At 40.2% G+C, this 27,468-nt stretch overlaps 1 protein-coding gene across 4 annotated transcripts; it reads right to left on the bottom strand.

The window, feature by feature from the left end:
* Nucleotides 1-27,441, bottom strand: agtpbp1 (ATP/GTP binding carboxypeptidase 1). Of its 4 annotated transcripts, none has more exons than XM_071483112.1 (27): nt 27,306-27,441; nt 25,824-25,882; nt 23,909-24,039; nt 19,554-19,621; nt 19,003-19,066; nt 18,563-18,709; nt 18,079-18,210; nt 17,813-17,906; nt 17,604-17,641; nt 17,071-17,279; nt 16,775-16,952; nt 16,467-16,508; nt 15,470-15,570; nt 14,233-14,349; nt 13,091-13,875; nt 12,529-12,612; nt 12,268-12,357; nt 11,870-12,018; nt 11,534-11,621; nt 10,777-10,921; nt 10,140-10,290; nt 9,631-9,811; nt 9,292-9,421; nt 8,407-8,538; nt 7,530-7,706; nt 5,620-5,771; nt 1-2,412 (listed from the first exon to the last, which is right to left on the bottom strand). In XM_071483112.1, exons 2-27 carry the CDS (start codon nt 25,853-25,855, stop codon nt 2,232-2,234), a joined length of 3,798 nt encoding a protein of 1,265 aa, XP_071339213.1. In that variant the 5' UTR covers nt 25,856-25,882; nt 27,306-27,441; the 3' UTR covers nt 1-2,231. The 4 variants fall into 4 exon arrangements, with proteins under 4 accessions (XP_071339213.1, XP_071339215.1, XP_071339214.1 ...); XM_071483113.1 differs by having other exon boundaries at nt 2,085-2,409; XM_071483114.1 differs by lacking the exon at nt 16,467-16,508.
* Nucleotides 27,442-27,468: the final 27 nt, after the last annotated feature.

The following is a 27,468-nucleotide window of genomic DNA, read 5'->3' as shown; positions in this document are numbered from 1 at the left end:
CACTTTACCACATTCACATTTTATTTCCCATGTCTTCACTCTTAGCTTCAGGTTTTCTGCGTTACAATCAACTTAAAATGAGTTGCTACTTCTGCTTGTTTAACTCTAAACAAACATAAAACAAAAGTAGCCCAGCACTGTGTCAACATAAAGTGCTACAGACAAACACAGATTCTCATATGGTTCTGACATTATTTCACATACATTACACATCATATATTCATTACACACACACAAACCCGGAGCAATAAAATCCCTGGGTTTGCAGGATGTTTATGAGTTAAATTTGGAAGTATAGCTGAGAGAAAGGAAAAGAGGAATGAAGGAGGTTTAGAGGGAGGACAAGAAAGAGAGAAAATGATTGGAGAGAGTGAGGGACAGTGAGAGGGGATAATCAAATTGAAAGAAGAAACACACAGTAAGAGCATTAGCTCAGCTGAATAATGGAATAACTTAAAACTCCTGCACAAACACACTTACACTCAAACACACACACTTACACTCACACTCAAAATGCCTCATATACAATACAGGTTGCATCCCAGAAACAATACTCAATAAATTACAAAGTAAAAACAACAGAAAATAGCCATGCGCTAGCTGTACAATTGCAACAAAAACTCATCTCATCTCATTGAACAGAAAAAATCCAATAAACTATTTTACACTCTCAGAACAAAGCACCATTTGTTTTTATGCATGGGTCTCATCTAAGCAAACTCACAAAATGTACACATAGAGTGGAGGAAAGGATACAAATAAAACAAAATTCCAGTATAATTTTTAAAACATCACAGCAACGTTAACGTTCAGCTTTAGGCTGGGCTCTGAGAACTTAAAAATTAACGAGGTGACTGAAGTTGAGGTTTGCAAACTGTGACATGTTGTAAAGTGACATTTTATTCTCCATCAGTTTATTTCTGTCTTCGTTTTGTGTGTGTAGTGTTCATCCAAAGTGCAAAAGGGTTTTCTTCTCTCTGCAGCTCATGCGTCTTGTTCATCACTTCTTTGTCTAACATTATAATACTGTTTATTATTACAAATAATGGAAACACCAACAGTGCATGTGGATATTTTATATTCCATTCCATACGTACTTTACTGCTGTGCGTGACCAAGAAACTCAAACCAAACCTGTGTTAGTTTGTGGTGTGCGTGTGTTTATCTCTGCCTTTCATGTATTATACAAGGTTTGTCTTAATAAAGACGTGAACATTCTACATTTGAGTGAAATAAATAGTTTTTAGTTTTGGATAAAGCAAGGCAAACAGCACGTGGGTTATCTGACCATGCGCACTGTGACCAAAAGGAGGGAGGAAAGGGAGTGAGGTCATAACTCAAGTGTAGTCACATCTGAGTAGGTTTAACCAGCAGCTAAGCTAAGATACAGAGCTGTTTTGTTATCCCTGCATCCCATTTAGACACCAATACCCTGGCTTGTCAGGAAAGAAAGAAAGAAAGAAAGAAAGAAAGAAAGACGACAAAAAGAGTAAAAAGTCAAAGTGCAGGATGAGACTGAAAAAAGAAAGGACAGGAAATACAAAGGCAGATTGGTTGGATCTCTAAGCTGGTCAGTGTCGGAGATCCAGTTTCCCACAATCACCAAGAGTGTTTTGATGAAACAGTGTCACAGGTAAGAGTTTTCAAAAAAAGTACCTACAGAAGCCACTGGCTCTATTACACTACCACAGCCTTGTCAAGTTGCTTCAGTGTAAGATCGGCTGTGAAAAATGAGCGAGTGGACACAGGTTCAAGTTAAGGATCAGCGGTGCCTGCTGTTTGCTGCTCTGGCTAGCTATATGTGAATCTCAGAGGCTATACGGTGTCTGAGGTCAGGGGTTACAGTTCATGAAGGTTATAGTGTGATGAAAAAAGGTGAAAACATTCATTGAAATCTTACTGAGGGCTTATATCAGCCTATCTGAAGGGTAAAGCAGGTGGAGTTTGCACCTTCAGCTATTAAACTGTTGCTTCCAGTGGGCAAACATAATCACTCCATCTGGGAAAAAAGCACCTGAATTGGTGTCAATGTAACCTACATACCATCATAAAGTGTCTCTATAATATGGTCAGGTGTAACTCTAAGCTATTTATTCACCAGTCAAAGTGAGAATGTGGGTTCTGGATATTTAACCTTTGATTTTTTTTGTATTTGAGATCAGCTAACAATCCAAGCATTGGCTGGTTATAAGCTCAAACTGCCAGGTATAGAGGAGACGAACACCTCAGCGTTAGTCCCTGTGATTTGTCTCAGAATCTGACAGCTGATCGAGGTGATCAGGACTCTTGTGGACTTCGCTGCCGTGTTCGTTTTCAGGTTCAGCATCCTCATCGTTGCTCTCAGCGCTGTAGTCTATCGCCTCCAGAAAGGACGGCTCGTCCTCCTCCATCACATAGGTAGTGGGGCAGCTGCTGGATGACAAAATAAAAATAAAATGCTACTGTAAATCTGTCACAAGGAAAAGTTTGCATCTATTTCATGTTAGGTTTTCAGTACTTTAGAAAAGCAGGGTGATGCCCATGGATATTTTAAATTACTAAACATGTATTATTTTGAGATACAATATAATAAATGATAAAAACATCTGTATAGAAATACGCATCTTCATTTACATTTGTAGAATATTCTATTTTCGATTATTTTCACTGCTGATTACTCTATTGATTATTTAAGACTTTGTCAATTATTTAAGATTAATTGATGAATTAATTAGTTAATAAAATGTCAGAAATCAAAAAGTCAAATTTCTTGTTGTCTGACTAACTTTCTGTTGCAGGTTCATTTTCTGTTGATTGACTGAGTAATTGTTTCAGCTATTAATAACAGCAAAATGAAAATAAAAGTTAAAAACAACAACAGATAAATCAACTACATTATAAAATACATTATAAAATCATAACAAAACAAAGGCTGCTAACAAACAGAGCCTGTGTGCTCTGACTGATGAGGCTGTTTTTTTTTTTTCCTGTGGGTCTTAATGGTTAAATGGTTGCTGGTTCTTTGAGGTTTTAGTGGCTTTAGTGGGTTTTTAATGGTGTTAATGGTCTGAAATGTGATCCCAGGGAGACAGTCGATCAGGGGGCTCAGACAATGATCTCCCACCAAGTTTACCAGTGTGTGAGTGCAAGAGAGAGCAAGAGAGGCAGAGAGAGAAATTGTGCGTCAGTATATGTACAGTAAATGTGTATCTGTGTGATAATGTTTTTGTGTGTGTGCAGTGATGTGGATGGACAGCATGTTGTCCAAACAAATAATGAGAGTTGTGAGTCAACCATTACAGGCCATTATGGAAATACCAAACCAAATCTCTCCTGTCTTTGGGTTACAAATTCTTAATCCACTGAATGCAGTCATCTCCATATACAGTTCATCTTAATATACAAATCCATTTATGTACACTGAAACCTCTACATTTCCTAACCCTTACATATAAGCATCTCCTCCTTACACACACACAAAAACACACCCATGCTCGTATCCACCCTTTTATGCACTCCGAGACGCCCAGTTATTTGCAGATGCCTCCCAATGGCCACAATATCATTGCTATGATGACCTATTAAACGATAAGTGGTACCATACCAAGCCCCACGCATAAAACCGTAAACCCGGGATGAGAGCAACCAATCCCAAAGGACACTCACACAAACGCACACACACAAGCACCAGAACACTTTTGGAGTCCCTTAATGATCAGACACATAAATGATAAATGAATATATCAATATGAGAGTAGAGCAGGTTAGTAAGAGAGAGAGGGACTGGGAGACACAGAGAGAAAGAGATGTGAACATTAAGTGGTTTTGAGTAAGAAGCCATTCTTCCAAATGAGCTGCTTTAACAAATCTTTGGAAGAGAGATTGCTGATGTTTTAAAATAAAAAAGAAATTAAGATAACCTTGGTGGTCATGGCTTGGGTTTGGCCAAGTTTAATAATTTATTTGTGGTGTAGAACTGAAGTACAATCTAATCTGTGTGGACCTCATATTTCTGAGCAGGGAATTTTAAATAGAGGTGATTAGATATTGTATAAAGCTAAAGAGTAGTGCTGGCTCATTGTTTGATGCCATTTCTTAAACTCTGAATAAAGATTAAAAAAACTTACACATACAAACATCTATTTGAGGTATGGCTTCAAGTAATGATTCATTTCAGTGTTGAATAATCTATTGACTATTTCATCAAATATTTGTTTAATCGTTTAGCCTGTAAATTGTCAGGAAAGAGTGGGAAATTCCATGGCAATTTCCCAAAGCTCAATATGACATCTTCAAATACCTTATATTATCCAAACAACAGTCTACCACCCAAAAATATTCAGTTTAGAGCCATATAAAACAGAGAAGCAAATCCTCACACTGGAGAGGCTGAAATCAGGGAATATTTGGTATTTGGATACCAACATTGACACCAAAGTTGATTTATTTTCTGAGGAATGATAAAATGTGATGTGATGGAAAATAGTTGGCTAATTTTGCAATTTTCATTATCATTTTTAAACTTAAAGGATTGAGGTCGATTAGAGTATAAAAATAAAAGATAGTTTTTTTGTTTTTTTTAAATGATGTGAACAATACAGAGAAAGAAGACAAAGAGAGGGTGCGGAGCATTAAGTTGTGACTTCTAAGACAATAATCAAGATGAAAGCTCAAATGAATCACTGCTGATACTCTTGAGCAAAGCAAACATGATGTGACAAGAGATATAAATAGTGTGAAGATATACTCTAATGTTTTCTACTGGTTTTTTTACTACTGAGATTGGGGCTTATCTTACAGCTGAACTAGAACACATTCATCGCTGGAATGGATGAGGACACGCTCTGACACTGATCACTAATGTATTTCTTTCTAACTTTATATTAACATGTTCTCACCACAAACATGGAACCACAGGAAAGCCGTGTACGAGTACTACTAGTATGTACTGTAGTTGTAGTTGTGTGCTTGCACCTCCCATGTGTGTTTAATCCACAGTACCATCCTGTGCTACTGACTGCTCACTACCTGAAAAACCCCACGGTGTAGGTAAAAACAATTTCATCCAAAAAAAAAAGGAAAAAAAAGATCTTGTGGCTGCTTTACACTCTATCTTGGAGAAATAATGACACTGCTGACAATTATTCATACCCATTGCCCTCTCACTTCAGAGTTTTCATTATATTCATCACACATAACCATTGATAGAATTTCAATGATGCTCATAGCAGCCCTGCATAAATGCAGGCCTTCATTTGTTTCTCAAATAGTGCTTCAGAGGAGAGCTGGAGTGACAGACACACCGTTGAGTACCAGTGCCAAGGGGGGATGTGTCTGCCAATAATGAGCGTGTTTTGTGCAGATAAAAAAGAAAACAAGTCTGTAACCATTTTACTGTTTATCAGGTAAAATTATGGCAATAGAGCACACGTTTTAAAATCTCAGATATCTCGGGAAGTTTGCATGTTGGTAACTGCTGCAGTTACAATGCTGAGAAATAAAAAGTTCTGACATCGGCAGTTTTAGCCTGCCCTCTTGTTTCTTTGACATCACAGACTTGATTCCTTAACTGTGAATGGTTTGTTTGTGAGCTGTGTTTTTAACCTTTAAAGCAACACTCTGCACTCTCATATTACTAACCTGACCACTTTAGACTGTGTCCCAATGATGTCGCTTTCCAAATCCAGCAGGTGTTGGTGGTTGTGGAGCCCCGTCAGCCTCTTCAGCCTCAGCAGGGCCACGCAGAACTGAGCTCCCATCTCCTCAAGCTCTCTGGTGCCGATCTGAAGACCCTAAAGAGAAAAAGTACGTGCACATAAAAGAGGTTACTAATATGTTCACCAGTAGAAACTCTCTTAAGCAAAAACATCCCAATCACACACACTTGCATATGCAATATGTCCAAACATCGAATATATAGCTAAATTTTAAATATAATAATTTCAAAAGGTCTAACAGATGTTTAAAATGCTGGCTGTGGCTTTTTTATAGCTGCTCTGGAGCCTTGGGATGGAGCCACTGTCCATCTTCAAACGCCCCAATTTTCAATGCTGGAAAGGACGAGCTGAGGAACTTTCAATGTAGAAATGCGATAATATATTTCAATTGCAGGAAGCACACATTCAGAGGCATATGCGCTCATACCTGCAAGCCCAACCCTAACCCCAACCACACACACACACACACACACACACACACACACACACACACACACCCCCCCTAACCCCCTACTCAACCAAAAAACTTTCATGTTCCCTTTTCCCCAGAGTAAAGCTAGGAAAGTCTAAACTTGGCTTGGCCACTAAGATATGCAGCCACAGTTCAGTACACATTAGTTCCTGCACATCTGGACAAATAATTTCACAAAAACCAGTGGGGGTGCAAATCGGAGCCAAAATGGCATCCCAAGACTGCCGTGGGATATGTTAGATGTTGACATTGGCAGAGTTCAGTCGGAAGGAAATCAACTGGGATGGAAAGACACAGAGACAGAGAAGAAAGGGAGGTAAAGGGGTCAAAGGGAAAGAGTAGAAAAGACAGATGAAGCAAGGAGGAGGAGAAGAAAGGACTGCAGCTCCACCTGCTGGACTCTTGGAGATTTACAGGGGCACCTCCCTCTCACTTACAGGGGGTGGAAACAAAATAAAAAGAATAAAAACATCTGTACAAAGTAATAAAATCAAACACATCAGCCCAACAATTAATTCCTTACATAATGTTAAGATTTTGTCATAAAAAATGGCTGACTAATTTGTCTTCTTTTCAACACTACAGCATTTACAGTGCATTCATAAAGTATTTAGCTCCCTTCAATTTTTTCACATTTTGTTATGTTGCAGCTTTATGCTACAATAAAAAATAAATAAATAAATAAAACAAATGTTCTCATAAATCTTCACTCAATGCCCCATAATGACAAAATGCCTTCATTTGACAGGACAGTAGAGAGTGACAGGAAAGGGGTAGACAGAGGGGGAATGACATGCAGGAAAGAGTCGGGCCAGTTGGGAGTCTAACCGACACTCGCCTGCTAAGAGCATCAGATCATGTGGGACGCGCCCTAACCACTCCACTATCGGGCCGCCCGCTGAAAACAGAATTTTAAAGTTTCTGCAAATTAATTAAAAAACTGAAATATCACATTGACATGAGTATTCAGACCCTTTGCTATGACACTTGAAATTTATTTCAGGTGCCTCCTGTTTCTCTTGATCATCTTTGAGATGTTTCTACACCTTCATTAGAGTCCACCTGTGGTAAAGTCAATTGACTGGACATGATTTGAAAAGGCACACAGCTGACAATGCATTGTGACTACGTTGAGGCACAGATCCGGGGAAGGCTACAAAAAAAAAAAAATCTGCTTCACTGAAGGTTCCTAAGAGCTCAGTGGCCTCCATAATTCTTAATGGAAGAAGTCTGGAACAACAAGGACTTTTCCTAGAGCTGGCCGCCCAGCCAAACTGAGTCGCTGAGGGAGAAGGGCCTTGGCTCATCACACTGAGCAGGCCTTCTATTTGTCCATACCCTTCAAACAAATACACCCTTACCTTATATTTACCCTGGTCACAACCACAGAGTGTGCTCTCCATAGTGTAGCTGCGTTGTACTCCTATCTCTCTCCACACAACAACGCGGGCGGTTGACTCTTTGGAGCGCTCCACTACAAAACTGCAGCTCCCCATGCTGAAGGCTGGGGCGATCTGAGAGAGAATCTTAGGAAGCGCCTGAAAAACACATGAAAATGTTTTAGAAGTCTAAGTGTAGTACAATGAAGTTCAATTTATAGTGGGGACAAATAACTGTGTCCAATAAATACTGGTTTATGTACAGAGCAGTTGCTTGGGAAAGAAGCCATATTGACTGTTGCAATCCAAAATGTTTGCTGTGGGATGGAGCCCACAGCTGCATGTCCACTAGGAAACTCTCGATTGAACTGGCTTCTTTATTAGTATTCTGCTCAGTGACAAACATATTTTTTTCATTCCCAAATGCCAAGAGGAAAAACTAACTGATCTTGACCTGACCAAGGGTAAAGTCCTTCCCCATTGTAGAGTCAACTTCAAGGTGATATACTAAAATTACTGACAGTAAACAGATTTGAGCATATTTGCCAGATAAGAGCTGGTGTTGAGATGTTAACGAGCCAATAACGTACACATTACACGTGGCAAGTTGCAGGTGACTCAAAACTGGATATATTAGGATATGTTAGGATATTTGTGAACAGAGAGCAAGTAAAAAAATTACTGAAAATATAAAAATATATAAAACTAAAATATCCTCAGGTGTAAAATGGTCCACGAAACCATTAATTGGATTTCAGTTCATACACAATACAGGATAGGCATGTGCATTATGAGTATAGATTAATAAAGGTGATCTAATTATTTGTGTGTGTGTGTGTGTGTGTGTGTGTGTGTTCACCCTGTATCCAAGGTCCTCCTGTAGGTCGCTGGATGTAGCACTGATATTTGACTGCCAGACTGTCTCCTTCACGCTGCACCCGTACATAAACACGTTCTTCTTTCTGGAATGACCATGATAATCGCAGAACACCTGCAGACATTCATGCGCGCGCGCGCGCACACACACACGCGCACACACACACACACGCACACACACACACACACACACACGCACACACAGACACACGCACACACAGACACAAACACAAACACAAGTTTAGGATATACTGTATATTGCATATTTTTCACTATGTAGATGGTAAAATAGTAAATTTTCCCCTCTCCTTTTCCAAAGTAGTTTAGATAATAAGTAAAAATAAAATAATACAATAAAATGATAAATATATAAAACAAACAATGCAAGAGGGGGGTGGGGACTGGAGGGACAGCTACAATGACTCATTTAAATTTTTATGTATTATCATGCTGTTAAGATGACTGGTGGACATTTTCTCTGAGTAAATTTCAAGACCATCTGAAGACAAAGAACAGCAGACTCATCCTGCTTGATTCCTTTAAGTCATCACCCTTTGCACTGTAAACAAGTCTCTCATAAGAAGACTATCACATTATATCTAACTTGCTGACACACAGTGCAGTACAGAGGCCAGCAGAGACAGTTGTTTATGGTAGCTGCATTAATGCATTAAAACTAATGTAATCATTTACTGCTGTGAAATTTAGTAGACACGCAGCCAAACAGAATGTGCAGCTGAACAGGAAAAATGGCACCACCATTAACAACAAATTAGAAAACATTCTGTATTCTCAACCACTGAACAATGATGCAGCAAAGTGCAAAATGCCCCAAAGTAATTGAAGTCCAGTTAATTAGAGGTCATACCAGTGGTGCCCTTTGTATGTGTGCAAGGTACTGCAGCAGGCTCTTAGTGTGGTAGATGGTAGGGTGGAGCTCAGGATTGGGGTTCTGCCACTGGCGATTCAAATCCTCTCCACTCAGAGAACAACGATGACTACAGCAGAAAGGAGATGGCAGAAGAGGAGAAGGGACAGAGTGGAGGAGAACAGAGCAACAGCTAGAGAATCCTTCAGGACAAGTTTTTGTGTGTGCTAGTATTCATAAAGCGGTGACCACTGTGCAGGCACAGGTTCAGCAGATGTGTCTTCAGTGTGTATATGTGAAAGCTGTGATGTATGTGAATCTATATATATTTTCACTCACTTTCCATTTACAACTCCATCAGGGTTGAGCATGGGGACTATCTTGAAGATGTAGGCCTCTCTCAGGCTGGCTGCCAGCGGGCTGGTGCCCATCAGGAACTCCAGTGTGCCCTTCATTACCCAGCTGGCGTTGGTCTCTCCAGGGTGCACTCTGGCTGACAGGAAGATCAATGGACGGTTCCCTGAAGAGGGAGAAAGAAGGAGAGCGCAGCACAAACAAAAAACAGAGGAAGAAGAGAAAAAAGACTATTTAATTTTAAGTTTTTCACAGCTAAAAAACAGCATCAGTGAACGTAAGTGGACAGCAAACCTGGCAATACTGGCATGCCCTGTTACCCCAGGGCTGTTCTTATGTATTAATATACAACCAAATGTTCTTGAAAGCATTAGTAACAAAATGACAGATTATTTGTCATGAGTTCCAGCAGTCAAGCTGATTCCAGATAGCTGCACAGTGATTGGTGAAGCTATGTAGGTTTTCCAGTTTTTGTACTGCACAGCGTCACTTACTAAATTGACAGATGTGATCATTGGAGTTGGACTCCGGCATGGCAGTGATGGTTAGAAGTGGGCAGCTGTTTCCCCCCAGGGTTTCACACAGGACATCCTGCCTCAGGTAGATCTGAGGGGTCCTCAAAGCCTCCAGTTTGGACAGGTGCATCTGAGGAAAAATGACAGAAAAAACTCATTTGTTTTTGAACTCAAAGCTGTTGTATTGCTTCACTGGCTGTTTATTAAGCCACTTGTGGTAAAGTGATTCAGATAAGGCTTCCCTATCATTGTTTGTATTGTAAGCAGTTCTTTATAGTCACTCAAGATAAAGGCAAACAAAATGTTATTATGAAAACATGACTACTGACATAATGAGTGTACAGCAGTTTGTGAGCACAGTAGTTATCTGAACTCAGATGTGAGGGACATATAAATGATAAAACACTGGAAACAAAACAGCATTAGGGGTCGCAGTGAGGATTTTGGAAGTTTAGAAATGGGAGACCGGAGAAATAATTACTGTATGAGCACATTCAAAACCAAAATATCAGAACAAGACATTAGGCTCAAGAGGAGGGGTAAAATTGTTAATGGTCAGTGATATGTATATCTAATCTTCTCTAGATTACAGCAAACAGTGGTAATGCAATACTACCTTAAGAGTGGAGTATGTATAAGGGTAATGATAGGCAAAGTAGCAGACATCATCCTTGTGGCTGAAGCTTGTGCTGAAGGTCAGTGTATAATAGGACTTTCCTTTCTGACCACCAGCCGCAATGGTGCTCCTTGCAAAATGATTCCTATGGAGAGGGAGGAACGTTTCGTGAGTAAATGTTGCACAACATATCAACCATAACACATATACTGAATGACCACTGTATTAGGTACATATCAGTATGTGTTACAGTTAAGTCAGCTCAGCCATAAAGTTTCTAATGACCAGATTTTGGTGACACTGGGGTCTGGGCTGTAATATGTTGTGAGGTGTTTCTAATATTCTGCCCCCATAATGTATGTAAATAGGACATAAAAACACTGCTATGACATTACAGGCATCAGAAAAGTATAGTTTATGGTAGAACAGTTACATCGAATTTCATTCGATTGTACAGGTGTATCTAATAAAATGACAACTGAATGTAACATCTTACATGCCCTACTTTTTAAATTTGAGGAGAAGGGGTGTGTGCAGAAAGGATCTGTTTTGAAAATGTTTCAGTACCAAGTCCATTAATACTAGCTCATAATAACACTAGTCAAGACAGTGTTTTATAGCTATGTTGAATGTTAAAAGATATGATATATGGAAAAACTGATATGCTGCTTGGAAACTGTGATTTTGCCCCATGTAACTGTACCACTTATTATAAAAGGTAGTTTATCCCAGGTACATGAATTTTGAGTGTACCTACTTGTAGTAACAGATGTCTGTTCCTGTTCTGACCCAGCAAGGCCTGCCACTGATCGCCTCCTGCACAGAGTACATCAGCACCTGCATGCCTACACACACACACACACACACACACACACACACACACACACACACACACACACACACACACACACACACACACACACACAGAGGCAATGCCACAACAGCTAAGAACATGTGCTGTCTGATGCTCAAGACTTTTTAAACAGTCTAATTTAATGCAATATTCATAAAACATACACATCTTCTGTAGGTCAGCTGGAGAACTGTTAGGTGTTTCACTTTGTTTTCATCTAGGTGTTGTTGTGCATCTCACCGTAGTTGAACTGGCTGTTTGACTTCTCACAGTTGATGATGTTGAAGCGGTAAGTAGTTCCAACACGCATGCCGCTCACCTCAAAGTAGAACCACTGGTGGTAGTGATTACTGTTGATGTCTGAATTCAGCACAAGGTCATACTCATATCTGGAAAAATACCACAGCATGAACTGTAAACATGGACCCAAACATCATCAACCATAAACAATACTGATGTACCATTGTTTTAAACTCATTTCTGTAAAACTGAAGTAAGAATAATTCCAGTAAAAGCTGACCACAGCTTTAAATGTTCTTAATGTGATAAAAGGTCATTTGAATTAAAACCGTACATCTAACTGTGGAACTCCTCCTCCTACTGCTTCCCCTGTAGCTGGTGTGACAGTAAATACTCACTTCCTAACTTGAACTGCCTTCCTGAGGTTGCCAGACTCAAACTGAGAGTTAAACTTCAGCGATTCACCGTCATCTTCAATCACGGGACAACTGAAACATGATGAGGAACAAACGACACTCTTGAGAAGTTATTACCCTTCTGAAAATATTGATGATAATTTGAGTTAATCTTCTTTGTTAATGTCACACCTCTCAACATTGCCAGAAAAAACTGTAGCTCCATTTATGCTAAGGTTAGCAGACACAGTAACAGGAACTCACCTAGGAATGTCCAGGTCGTAAACTACTTTATCCAGGATATCATTCGGATGAATCAACCTCTCAATGTCCTGGAATATCTTAGACCTGCAGAGTTAGATCCACAAACAAACTCGTACTTAACACAGTGAATAAAAATATTGTTTCTTGCTGAGAATAAATGCAATAAGCTATAAGAAATGCCTTTTCCTGTCACCATAACCTTTGAGTTACAGCAAAGTAAATGTATTAACTGTACCTCACAGACTGAAAGCCAATTTGGACTGCTATTCAGAACTGAGGATGTATCCACATGATTTAACAATTTAGTATTTTCCAAATTGTGCCTCTCTGCATCTGTCTGTAGCCCAATAAGTCAGATCAGTGTACGTTAAAGACTTACAGAAGAATATTCTAAATACAAAACAATTGCAGAAATCTGAACACAAATGTTAAAATTTTCTGGCATGGAAAGCACTATAGCACAGTCCAGTTAACTTCCAGTTGGTTTTGGATGTGTACCTTAGTTATTATTATGCCAAATGATTTTTGCTAGCTACCAATTTAATTAAAAAAAATATCTCACCTCTGTACACCATAAACTCTCTCCACAAGGGGTTCCCTAAATGTTGGGGCTACATGGCCAAAGTAGTCTGGGTAAGCCACTTCAGCATACTGGGGCACTGAGTGTGTTCCCTTCACCATCTCCACGTAAAGGTCGGGGTCATGTAGCGAGAGGAGCAGTGCCGTGTCAGGCACCTCCAGAACTGCTCCTTCATCCTCGGCACCCTCTGAACCACAATCTGAACCCCAATTACTGCCGCCTCCTCCTCCTCCTCCTCCCATACGACGTGTGGTGATACCTCCCAAGAGCAAAGGAGACTGTATGTGTCTTGTGGCATTGACTGGAGAGCCTTCTTGTTTGACTCCCCTTATTTCTTCTTCTGCATTCAGAGCCCCTGCTTCTTCCAGAGAGACACACTCCAACACATGTGCTAGTTCCTGTTCGATCCTCTGCCCTTGAGAAGGAGGTCTGGTAAGGGAGGACAAGGTAGCATGTCCATCTGGGGAAGGAATGTGGGCCTCTTCTTTTTTGTCTTGGTCCTTGGTGAGGTGGATGGTGTCCAGTTCGAGAGGTGTTAAAGGAGCAGGGGGAGGATGAGTGGGAGCAGAGGGAGACGGCTGAGTGTGTTGTTCTTTGGCAGGGTTGCAATCCTCCTGAGAACTCGTTATGGGGACGTGCTTTGGGGACAGGGCTTGAGCTGTGGGCACTATGATCGGCCGAGGGGATCGGCTTGAGGCTGATGATGAGGAGAAGGATGATGATGATGATGTGGTAGAGGCAGTCTTTGAACATTCAAAGTTATACCCCTGTAGGAATAAGATATACTTCTAAGCTTTAAACAGTTTTTTTCTGAATGAGGATGTTGCAGAAAATACACAGTATGCCTCATATGAATTCATTTTTAGTACATATAACATATTAAAACTACACAACCATAACATAACCAAAACTACACCAATCAGCCACAACATGAAAACCAGTTGTCTGTTGTGTCTGATCAGTGTGTCAACATACTGTTCAATATTGTCAATAAACCAGCAAAATGGCCCATAGTATTAACAGACTGATAGACTTTACTGAGCTTAATTTAATCTTTGTTTAAATGTATGTTCTAGTACATTTTCTGCAGTTACATTTTGTCACCATGTACATAAAACACTGACCTGAAAGTCTTCAGATAACTCCAGGAAGAATCTCTCATAGACTCTTAACTCCTCATATGAACGGCCAGGGCTCTTTTTGGGATGTAGCTTGTTTAGGTCGGTCTCTATGTCATCATTCTGATTGACAGGACACAAAGGGAGCATATGTCTAAATTTGTTATGCAGATGTATTCAGGCTATTGCACAAGTCTGCCTCTCCCTTATGATTTTGAGATGGAGGAAACAAGTAACAAGAGAATTACAGCGAGTATCAGAGGTGTGAGTCTTGTGCAAAGACACCAAAATCCACTTATTTTGATGTATCACTTGAAATCAACATCTATGGTCGCATATTTTGTGCTTATTTTGGGGTGGATCATATCATTTGAACATTTCCCAAAGGTCAAAGTCCTTCTCACACTCTTGGGGCAGAACACTGATATGCATATCATGCAAATGAATTACAGACATGGCTGACATATTTAACATAAACCCTTTATTCATATGCACTGATATGAACTGACATTGTCCAGAGTTGCCCTTTCACACATTCAGCACACAACAGTGTGCACATGAGATATATTCTCACCTACTACAAATACTCTATTTGGTTTAGGTGAGGGGCGGCGCCTGGGTAGAGTGTGCAGAGGGCAACATCAACAACACGCCCACTCGCCTGCTGTGAATTCTCTGGACAATGACCTGCTCTACTCACACCGTAGCTCAATCGGACATTAGACTGACTTTATACTGGAGCTGGCAGGGTAAAGTCCATTTAATAGCCCATCCAACTGATTCAGTTAGTTGAGACCTTACATACAGCTTCTCCGGGCAACGTCTAGATACATTCAGGGTTGCAGTGCATGTGTGAAAACACTAACAGTGATATGACAGTGTTTGGCAAAACTTTGACACATCTCAGAGAAATTCTGACCCAAAATGACACAATCTGTAGAGCTTCAATATTATATAATGAAAATGGGTCATGCAATTGTAATATTAAGTATGAAGTAATTCACAAAATTGCAGGGGTTTTAATCAAGGAACTATCTATGATTAAAAGTTATCTTGCCAACTAGGGCCAGTTACTTTGTGAAGTTTAATCACGATGTGAAAATGTTCCAGTGTTGGAAGCCTACATTCGTTGCTGTCTCTATAACACCACTATCATACAGAGGAAAGATCATCAAACATTTTGAACACTAAGTGTAACAGATAATACTGTCATGTGAAATAGGGGTGTGTATGTGAGTATTACCGCGGTGCGATGATCCTTCTCATCCTCTTCATTCTCAGTATCGTTCTCTGTGTCTGCCTCCGTCTCCTCGTTATCATCACTTTCATCCACTACATCATCCACTGGGTACAACACACACAAACACACAAGTTATTCGGTGACTATCCGTAAAAATGATGTACCTGATATTTCCCTTTTCCTCATCCAAGCTGGGAGTTTAGTATTTTTTAAAATGTGTGTATGGCTGGTCCACAATGAGACTAGCAGACCTCAGATGATATTGGTCACTGAGTCTCATTGTTTTGACAGGAACAATGAAAATGTTAACAAAAAGATGTGAGCAGCCATGATCAAGAAATGAGTGAGAGAAATTGAAGAAAGACGAAATTATTAGTATATTTATTCCAATACACTAAGCTGGTGGTCTCACTGACAAGTCAGTGTAACAGCAGTGGCTTACAATTTTACATTGTTCTCCTTGGTTGAGTTACTGACATCACTGACACATTTTCCGGCATATACATGAGTCAACTTGACTTTGTGCTAAGGCTGAGGCAATTACTGGGTTGCTGTTGGGTTGCCAATTAGAGCCTTAAAATTGTGGTGTATATTTTATAGAGTTCCTGTTTGATTTTGCACTCTGCAACACAGAAAGGGAGGAAAGTAACTAAAAGACGTGGGCACCTACATCATCAAGCAAATTCAACTGTAACATAAAAAATACATTTTTGATAAGACATTTTCTTTCATTTTAGACTGGGCTGAAGAAGAGGAAAGGGGCTCAGATCATTTGTAGGAAGCAAATTAGTCAAGTACAGTGCAAGTACATGACGTCTTCTACTAGTGAGTAAGCAAGCACTATGCAAGGAGCACTAAGCATCTTTATTACATTTTTCTTACTAACACATGTCATGTGTTAGTTTAGAGAAGTTAGAGTATGATGTGAGGTGAATGAGAAAGCAGTAGTGAGTGAGACTATGTAATCAGAGGATGGATTCATGTCTTACGTACGTCTTACCCTTCTTTAAGGGCTTGTTGCTGAGCTGCTGACTTGTTCTTCCTGTAAGGCACATTGTGTGCAGTAGTGTCAGGAGTGTTGTCATTAGCCATTTAGTCGATCCAGGGATATAAGCATTATTTGTGTGTGTGTGTGTGTGTGTCTTTGTGGTATGAAGAATTAAATCTAGGAGCGATGACTGCAATGAACAAGTATGAGTCTGTCTGTACTACATAATTGTCAATGATAGAAATGTGCACAAACTGTGATAAGCTGGGGAACACTCTGGTGAAGTGTGTGTGTTTAAGAGCGTGCTTATGTGTTCTCACCACCAGGAGGCTGACTGTACAGCTGTGCCACAGGTCCTGCAGCAGGAATGTGAGGCAGCTGGTAGTGGAAGGCCGATTTGATGGTGGGCAGAGGCAGACGGTTCTTAGGAAAACACTTTCTCATGATGAGACTTGAAGTGTTGACAAGAGGATCCAGAGTCCGCACCGGGAGACACTCCTAGAAATGAAAACCACACAGAAAGTAGAGACTAGCTGAGAGTCAGTGTGTATGCGTAGTATTTATAATGTTTGCATGCTTTAATTGCTTGCCATTCGTATGTCATGCTCTCACTCACAGTGGATGAGTTGTAGAGGATCCTCATGCCATCAGCCTCTATGAACGCCTTCCTGCCAAGCTTGATGTTGGTGATGTTCCTTAGGCAGACCAGCAACCCTTTGCGAATCAGCATGTGACGATGCCGTGTGTCATTGCGATGCCAGTCTAGGTACAGGGCAAGCAAGACAGGCACATGTCTGCCATCCACTGCACGGCGAGAATTAGTTTCTGTACAGGGAAGTGGAAGAAGAGGAGGAGAAAGTATTGATAAATAGCACCTGACAACTGTGGGATGGGATGAAGAGAAGCATCGGTGGAGTGAAAAGGAAGAATTGTAAGGGGCGAAGCTGTGGGTTAGAAATCGAAATACATGCTGAATGATCAATTACAGCTTTTGCTTTAGAGCAGTCATGGACAAACAAAGGGTTTGTGATGAAGGATGTGAGAGAAGGCAGAAAGAAGCGATACTGGGCGGACACAAACACTAATTAGGGATCACTACACTATACCACTGATGAGTCGAAAGTCAGTGCTATAAAACAAATTACTCACTGGATTTGAGCAGTGCTCCCAGTGCGTCCAGAGCTACCCTGTTGATTTAGAAACAAGGCAAATGGATTACATGGTCTGTCGAACAAACATCAGCGACACTTGTTACAAAACTCCGACTGAAGGAGGTCAGGGAGATGTAGCCTGAGGTTGTCACTAGTTTGTTATAACACAACATTCATGCTGGCTCATTAACAGAGAGAGACACTCACTTTAGCAGGCTGGTGTTCTTCTTGCTGTACGGTGCAGTAATCTTGAACATGAGCTCCACCACTCCATTCTTGCCCAAAGAAATAGAATTCACCGCTGTATGATAAAAACACAGAAATGGCGAGATATCAGGCAGAAGTAGAAACAGACAGTGCCAGTATATTTACAGGATTTTTTTTATCAGTTTGAGATTCTGTTCATCAGCTTGAATTCTAAGACAGAAGGGTAACATTTGGAGAAATATATTTTAAAATTTAAAGTTACTCACAGTTGGTAGAGTAAACCCTGAGAACCTGCAGGCAGGGCAGAAGCAGTTTGGTATTCTGTAGGTTCTGTTTCATTAAGTTGACTGTGACGTTCAGAGCTCCGCTCAAACGTGCCTTCACGCCAAACTTTCTGTCTGAACACAGAGGCTGCAGTGTCAGTATGCACAAAATACCTGTCTCCTTTTTCTGCACTGTGGAGTTTTTGACCACAAGTCAACATTTTGTTTGCTTGACCCCAACACTCAATGTATTTTGGTGAGAAATACTAAATGTATATTTTGTTTGTTTATAAGGAAACTCCACAGGGCACCTTTAACAGAACAAACACAGAGACCTGATCTGATGTAACTGACATGACATCTTGGACATATTACAAAGTCAAATGAGGAGAACAAAGCCAAAAGAAAACTCTGAAATATCTAGAAAGTAAACAGTGTGTATACTGGTGCACTCTGTGTTTGTGTTAAGCTGTAACATTATGCATACCTTTTGGGCCAACCTTGGCCAGCAGTGAGTGAAGCTGCAGCATGAGTTCCTCACTGGGAGGCAACTCTTTACTGGCAGTGATCAAAATCTGGAATAATATTCCTGTTCCTCCCTTGGCCACAAATACTCCCACCCTGCGACCTCTGCCTACAATATTAAAAAAAAGCAACCAATAAAACAACATTAAACATGATACAAATTCATTGAAGACGGGATTAGTGGCACTTAGCCTAATAAGGAACTGATTACATTTACAATTGACCACCACTGAACCCTTTATTAACCTGGCAAAATGAATTGTTTATGTCTTAAGAGTGTTTACTACTTCTCACAGTCATGAAAAAGTAACCACTCTGCATGTAACCCCAAATAAATGTAAAAGAAAGAGACTGAATGTTGTTAGTGGCTCTCAAAATAAGGCTCATCAAAACTCAGCTCACCCACAGTCAGCAGCTCACTGAGAATGTACAGGATGTTCAGGGTGGTCTGGACATCACGGGTGCTCTGTCAAAGTCACAAACAGAACACTTGTTAAAACTGCATATACACTATACTAAATTTCATGATTTTGTGCAATCACTTCTTATTTGCCTCCAGAGAGATAAATGCAGTTCTACTTCATGTCATTGATCCGAGGTGTGCAGTCTAATCCCGAATCAAACACATTGATCAATGTCACACCAGTTTCCTGCGGCTGTTTATGTCAGAGGCTGACAACCTCCGCTAAATTAAGAATGGCATTCACTATGATCAGGAGACACTGATACACTCAAATAAATCTCAACCCTTTGCAGAGAAAAGAGGGACTATTTTATAAAGCAAGGTGTGAGGCTACTGTTTGGGCAAGACTCAAAACATGGTTATGTCCCCTTGAGACATCTCAAGGGGAGGTGAGGTAAGTATATACCTTTTAAAGAACTGAGTGTTTAACTGTTATAGCTTTATCATGTTGTGAGATGCCATGTCAAGTTGTGCTGATGGGTGAGCTGACCTCCAGTGAAGCCAGGATGACCTCCATACCACTGGACCCTTTGGACATCACCTCTTTTCCGCTCTTCTCTGTAAAACAAACAAAGTCAAATGATCAGAACTGCGACGATAAACAGCACTGCATTTGTTCAACACAGCTGAGGGGCTCCTCATGTAAGCAAAGAGAGGGCTGTTATTCGAAGCATAGCATGTGGTCTTATATAGGTGGACCATGAAAGACAAGTCACACTGTCGCAGAGGATTATCTTGGAATGTGTGAAGACCACTGTCCCAGGTTACTTGCATTTAGAAAGATTCTGTTGCATTTGACAGTAAACAGATACTGCATCTTTAAAGCACAGTTAGATTGTGTCAAATATTAACTTCTGCACACATGAGCTTTGTCATTCTCCTTTTAGAAAACAATACATGAAAGAGATTAAGAGGTCGTCTTACAATTCTTACTTAGCCTTTATTTTCTTTCTCCTTCTCTTCACCTCTCCACCTCTTTAAACTATATGCTTGTCCTGTAATTTAGGAGCTGACAGATTCCTGACACCTTTGAAGAGGCCGCAGTGAATGGTACTGTCCTGTCCTGTCTTGAGACAAATGCAAACTCTTCAGTCACAAAGGAGGAGAGACCCGATTCTGAAGTCATCAACTCTTAAAACTATCAGCAAAGATTATAGAGTTTCATAGATAAATATGATTTTCTGAAAAAATAAATGCATGAACTATTACAAGATTTTGGTATCAACAACGCTGTCACATTTCTTGTATGGCAGCAGATAATGTCAGAAATGGGATCAGTTCATATTAGTGTCCCAACTGGAAGATTATATCGCTTGGTGATGATCTTACACATGTGGCTCATGTGTTTGGCACTGCACACTGTCCCTGTTTAAGAAAGCATCATAACAGCAGGTGAGATTGCGGGTCTCAAGCATGCAGTTTGCATGACTCATGATCCTTTACCTAAAAGCATGTGAAAGTTGACACAACTGATGTCAACACACACACGCACACACACACACACACACACACACACACACACACACACACACACAATTTCCACAAACTCACTTTCCACACTTGCACAACTATGTGCATATCTGAGCATGTTAACACACACACATGCACACACTTCAGTGCTTGAGAGCGGTGACCTCTTAAAACATATCTGTCATACCAGACTTTTTAAAGCTCTTGAAAACAAAATGGCATTGCAACACCAATCCTCACAAACAAAACCGTGAAGGGTTATACATAGAGCATCACTGAAGGAATTAACATAGCAATACATTTTTAAAATGTGGTTCTAAAGTTAACTCAAAAAGTAAAGCAGAATTAACTGTGATCTGCTAAATGACCTGTAAGTACTGCCCTTTAATTAAACTCCAATCACTTATGTCCTTTCTAGTGATTTCAGTCATTAGTCAGCTAAGGCTGACTTTCAGTACTGCATATGAACTGATGAAGGTCTAGAAGTCTGTGTGGTTGTTCTAATCTCACTTCCTATCCTCACCTCACCCAAACAAAGTAAAATATTTAAAATATTTGAAACACAAAAGACTCTTGAATTGCCATCATAGATAATTTCCAATGCTGTGAAAAATTATACCTTGGAGGGTTTTAGGAGTCTAAGATTAAATGCAGCTCATCTCAAACAATTCAAATGCCTGATATTTTTCTAGTTTATTTTCATCATTCTGGACTATACCTGGTGGGTCAACAGATTCATGGTGTCTCCTGGTGTAGCAGTGCTCCATTTCATAACAAAGGTCTCAGCAAAGCTCAGCAAAGCTTTGGGTGAAAAGGTGTCCTGTTTTCCAAACTTCCAGGTTCACTGCATCTGGAGTCCTTAAAGTTTACAGTGCACGTCTGCTGTGAATCCAACACTTAAGAGGTTGATCCTCTACAGTATAAAATGCCAAAAGGTAAATCTCTTTTAAAACTTCACTAGTATCTCTGTAACCCTCTAGGGCTAGAGGTAAGCTATTCAACTGATCAATCTTGCTACTCTCTAACTGTGAACAAACACACTGTGCTTAGGGGCAGGACACTAAGAACCTAAAAACCAGCACCTCCCCTTGCACACTGCAAGAAAACTAAACCACCGACTGCCCCTATAGAGAACTGACAACTACATAGGGTACCTCTCCTCACGCGTCCTATCCTCTTTCTCTTGCCTCCCCCCTTTCTCCTACTCAGCACTAGGGGGAAAAGGAGAGCTGCCAAACTCTCAAGTGACCACAGACACTGGATTTCTGACTGCAAATGAGAGAAAAAAATGAGAGAACTGCTGCCTCTAAGACTGAATTCATTGTCCACTAAACCAAGCCAAACTCCTATGGTTTGTAAAGTTATTTTTTTCTATTATTCTTATTTATCTTTATCTCATTAGATATATGACTTTATGGTTACTCCACATAGAACTCCTGACTTTCTGTTCTTCCTATCATCCTTGTTCTTTCTCCTTGTATCTCCTGACTTCACATTAAGCTCCTAAGACTCTGAACCTGAGACAAGAGTACAGCAAAGTCCTGGCGGGTGTATAGTTACCATGAACAGGGTTACAACCCCTCCACTTACCCCTAAGCAATGTCTCCCTCATACACATTTCAAGTTGAGGCTGCAGGCAGGGTGTCACAGACCGCCAAGCAGAAGATGAGAGGGGAACAGCTGATATATCATGATTGACATGGTCACAGACAGAAGCCTTTCCACTGTGCCCATAAGTCATGATGGATTAACCACAAGTGTACTTTGAAGAAGAAAAGCGAGTGGAAAAGCAGTTCAAAGCAAGTTCAAAATATGCCTGCAGGCTCAAAATACTATGTATGATTCAGCAGGATTCTTCACAACGCATATTCGCACAGACTCCACTAAGGCAAGACTCAAGTGATTACAAGTTTTCCTCATTCAAAAGATCCACACGGAAAATGCTACTGACTGAAAACTACTAGCTCCAGGGCGAAGTTAATATAAGAACTACAAGCAAAAATATGGAGTTTATGGGTTAGCATTCAGATGGGATGTTTCTTTAGTCAACAAGAAAAATCCCGTCTGTGATCTTTATAAATTCATGGCAGCAAGTATTAACTATTTTCATTATCAATTAATCTGTCAATTTTGATTGATTTTTTCAATTAACTGATCTTGTCTATAAAAGTGGTAAAAGAATTCACATCATAACTTACCGAAGAGCCCAAGATTATGTCTTGAAATTGCACATTTTCTCCAACCAACAGTCCAAACTACTAAAATATTGAATTTACAATGTAAAGCACCAACATCAAAGAAAAGAAAATTTGTCATTTTAACTTGATGAATGAAATAAAGAAGTATCAAAACTTGTAATTTTCTCTGTTAGTTTGGCAAACATTCATTAACTAATTGACAATGATGCTTGCATCAGAGATTTCTATTCATCCCAGCTCCTCAGAGTGACAGAGGCACACTCATGTTTCAGTCTGTTCTACATGGCAATTCAGCACAGTGCCTTGCTCTTCTGCTGTGAGATCTTCTCCTCTGCTCTCCTTTCAAAACAGTAATCAGAGATACCACATCAGGAGACACTGTATCAGTCTATCCACACTTTGACTACTGGTACACTAACCCATCTCTATTTACACAGCAGCTGCAGTGATCACGTTCTAAAAGAATGAATCAACTTGACCTGAGGAGCTGAAACTTTGCATCAAGACATTTTAAAGGAGAACTTTAACATAGCTCCAATGCAAAGCATGAAACTGAAGTTTTGCTAATTGCTAAATGCTTGTCCCTAGTTGGGTTAAATCTCAGTGTGTGGAGTTAGAAAGAAATGAGCATACTAAACCTCTGTAGCCCATTTCTCATCTCTGCTAGAGGCTACAGGCTACACTGGAGGCTACTAACATAACATACCTGAATCTCTGACCAAACTGCTAAGTATTGCAATTCTGCAAGTATTATGTTTCCATATTTTGATTGATTGTGATTTTTGTTTACTTTTTTAACACTAAACCATGGGAGAAAGTTCCATCAATCCATCCATCCATCCACAGTGGAGTTGCCAGCAATAAAATTTAAGGCTTATGGTATATTTCACCACAGCAGCAAATATCGAGATGAAAATACTGCTCACTGTTAAAATTATTGCACAATATCACTTCTATACAGATATCAATTCTTGGGTAATGGACAAATACATTAATAAATGCAAAGTGCTGATTTAGCCTTTTCTATAGCCTATAATATGTCTATAAGATTAAGTACAGTTGAATGCACATTATATCTTGCATGTGTGTGTGTGTGTGTGTGTGTGTGTGTGTGTGTGTGTGTGTGTGTGTGTGTGTGTGTGTGTGTGTGTGTGTGTGTGTGTGTGTTTGCTCTCACCCTGCGTCTGTATGAGATGAAGTATTTTTGCAGTGACCTGTCGTGCTGTTTCGACATCCTTCACCATGGCCTCTCCATTCATCCTTTCTAGTTGGCCCAGGAGCATCAGTACCCTGGAGTTACTGGGAACACTGGAAAAACATGCACGCACACATTTTTACCTTTAGAAAGAGTGTATGCAACAGAATAACTTAATGTATTAATGCACTCCTCTATAGGCATTCGTTGAAATGATAATTAGAGAAAGAAAACAAGACTCTGTAAAAATTTAGTTCCGGCCCCTTTAATCATGAATGTGTGTGGCTGGACTGCGTATGGTCAGTCAGTCACACACATTCATGATTAAAGGGGCCGGTCCTGCTCTCGCAGTCCAGCCAAAGTTGCATATTTTGCAACTTATTGCAATTTTTGAGTTATGGCCAACACTGACAGTGACCCTGATCTTTGATCAAGTGAATCTTTGTGCCAGATGTAATCAAATTTCCTTCCTGACATATCGCATTCACCAGAATTTGAGGTCACCATGACCTTTAACTTTGACCTTTGCCCACCAAAGTCAAGTAAGTTCATCCTTGAGTCCAAGTAAATGTTTGTACCAAATTTAAGGAAATTCCCTCAAGGCGCTACTGAGATATCTCATTCATGAGAATGAGACAAACGTATGGACAGACAACATTATGCCTCTGGTCATGGGTGTCACTGGCACGCAGGCATTAAAACCTGCCATGATTTCCTGCTCTGTGTCTAAAATTATAAGAAGAGGATGGAGCAGTTATCACACAAGTGTGTCAAATTAGCTGGCACTGGGTGACACTGCTGAACAGACATAAACCCGCTCCTCATCTATGTGCAAATTCTTTCATATACCCACAGTAAGCCAAATATATCTATGAGAAATAACCAACAGCCATTTCTGTAATATATTCTGTAAGTGCTTAAAACACTTACAGTGGCAATCCATGTTTAAATACAGCTTGAGTGTGACTTTAAGAACTCAGTTTGAGTAATTTTAATAATAATGAGACTGTTGGGGCAGTCTCCTAGTGCTACACTATTTCTGTAATACTGGCCCATCCTCTGCTTATGATCTTAGCTCAGTGGTGCTCGCATGGTAACACAAGGTTAAAGGTCAGCTGTTGGTACAGCAACGGCAAACATGGGAGAGAGAATCAAAACTCTGTGATTATACCCAGTGGAGCTGAGTTTCTCATATGTCCTTATAAAGACAGAGAGAGAGACAGGGAAAGAGTGTGTGTGTGTGTTGGAGACAGAAAAAGAAAAAATGAGGAAAATGGAAAGAATGATGAAACAAGTGATGCAAGAATGGAGTAAGGAAAACATATTGAGGGAGACATACAGCCTAAATAAACACACTGCATGAAACACATAGATGAACACAGATTAACTTGAAAATAGAGTATAAATATTCAAACTTGATAAGGATAAATACACCAAAAGGCTTTTTCAACCGTACTGCTTCTGCATTAATTATGTGTTGTTATTTTCAGTCATGACAAAGACATATTGCTTTTTCTAGCAAGGCCATCTAATTATCTACACACACTGCTCTGTTGCACACACACTCCTGCCCTATCTCACTCAAACACTCAAACACACACACACAAACCAACCATAACAGTATCACACACACACTTTATTTCTCACACACACACTGTGACAGGATGACAAGCAGAAGGGAAAAAAAACAGTGCAAAGGGAGTTAAAAAGTAAAATAGTAAAAGTGCAGAATCATATCAGGGAGGGTAAAGGTAAGCAGAGAGAGGATATGTGAACAGATGGTTGTGACAGAGCAGCTTTCACACAGAAACACATGCACATATCACAGGCTGCGTGTGTGTTTGTGTATGCGTAATGAAATTGCATCTGTTTGCTTTGGAACAGCAAAGCAACTCACCCTTTCTCTGTGGCCATTTTGGGTTTGTTCATTTTTACCAAATCAACATTTCATGTCGTCTGCAAGAGAAAGAAAATAAAAGACTTCACTGAAAGGACAAACATAAACATTATGAACATTTTAAAATGAGTATAGCAAATTAACTAAATGTTTCCATAGCTGCGAATGTGATGATGTGTTAGCCCTGTGAAATATTAGTGACCTGTCAGAGGTGTACCTGTCTTGCTGTGAGTGCTGGTGCCAGCTGCAGCTGCAAAGAGATGCCTCATATTGCCTTTACCACAACAGAACTACTATCAAATACACAGTACCTCCTGACTGATTTTACACAAAACAAAGGGGCTGCCCAACATGCCACAGATCTCAGATGTCCAGAGACAAAAGACCCGTGGACAAGGTAATCTGAACACAGGCTTTTAAAAAGCATTACTAGCATTCAGCCGCATCATATCAAAGAACAACGGACCCAAACCTACTGCAAAAACCTACACTATCATTCAACAAAAAAGTGTAACAACAGACTACAGTAACATTTTATTGTATTGCATTTTCAAACGTCTCCCAATTGTTTTTAGATTAGGTCGGACAACAGTGAATACAGAAGCATTTGTGGGCTGACATAAGATAAAATAGATAGATGGGTCATAAACGAAGTTGCTGTAAAATTTAAAGCTAAAAATCACTTGTGCCTCATTAGGTTTCATTCCGTGGTGCTCTTATAACAAGGTTATGATGTGCTTACGAATTCAATCACATATTAACAAAATTTAACCACAAAACAATTAATAAATGTTTTTTTTTAATTGCAGAAACAGTCCCACGAAACGAAAAGACATTTAAAGTCATTTTCAGGTAGCTTGAAACCAAGCTGGCTAACGGTAACTCCTTAGTCAGTCCAAAGCTTGCAAAGTCTGACTTCAATACCCCATCACCCTTTCTTGCTAGACAGGTACATCCAGGTAGCCACAGGATCTAAGGTCAGACGGGTACATATGAGCTGAGGGGGAGTATAGTTGTAGCTAGAGGTCTGACCATAAAGAACCAAAGGGACTATAAAACTGACATGTCGTGGAGGCCAGCTTACACATGACAGATGGCAGCCAGGCCACAATAACCCTACATGGCTGCCCACTTCCACAAACCAGAATCCAAAATCCCCCCCTCCCCCCAAAAAAACAAAAAAAAACTTGATAAGCTACTGTTATAACAGCAGCACGCAAGGAAACGTGAGTTAGTCGCTGTAACTGGGCTACTGTTTGCAAGATAAACTACCAGGTAGGGCTGTTTTACAAGATGCTAAGTTAGACAGCCTAGCTGAGGCTGGTGGCCGCTGCACCTGCTAGACTAGTCACTCATTAACGGCCGCCTGTCTGCTGCGGCAGGCTAGCTAACAGAGGAATATGCTAAATAAAGAGCACACAAGCGATGTTAGCTAAAGCAATATGCATGTATAATATTAACAAGAACGAGGATTTTACGAACCTGCATGGAAAGGAACTGTTGTCCCATTCAGGGTGGATCAAATCCAACGCTCCTGTGTGTGTGAGCGCTGCCTGAAACGCCCTGTTGATGTTGTGATGTGATGAGACCATCCCCAACTGTCACAGGGGCCGTCTTTAGGCAACGCGAGAGTACGTCTCTGTAT

The sequence above is a fragment of the Trachinotus anak genome, unplaced genomic scaffold (assembly GCF_046630095.1).
Source record: "Trachinotus anak isolate AG129_WGS33_773 ecotype Australia unplaced genomic scaffold, CSIRO_AGI_Tana_v1 ptg000008l, whole genome shotgun sequence".
Taxonomy (NCBI): domain Eukaryota; kingdom Metazoa; phylum Chordata; class Actinopteri; order Carangiformes; family Carangidae; genus Trachinotus; species Trachinotus anak.
This window is presented reverse-complemented; position numbering and strand designations above follow the sequence as displayed.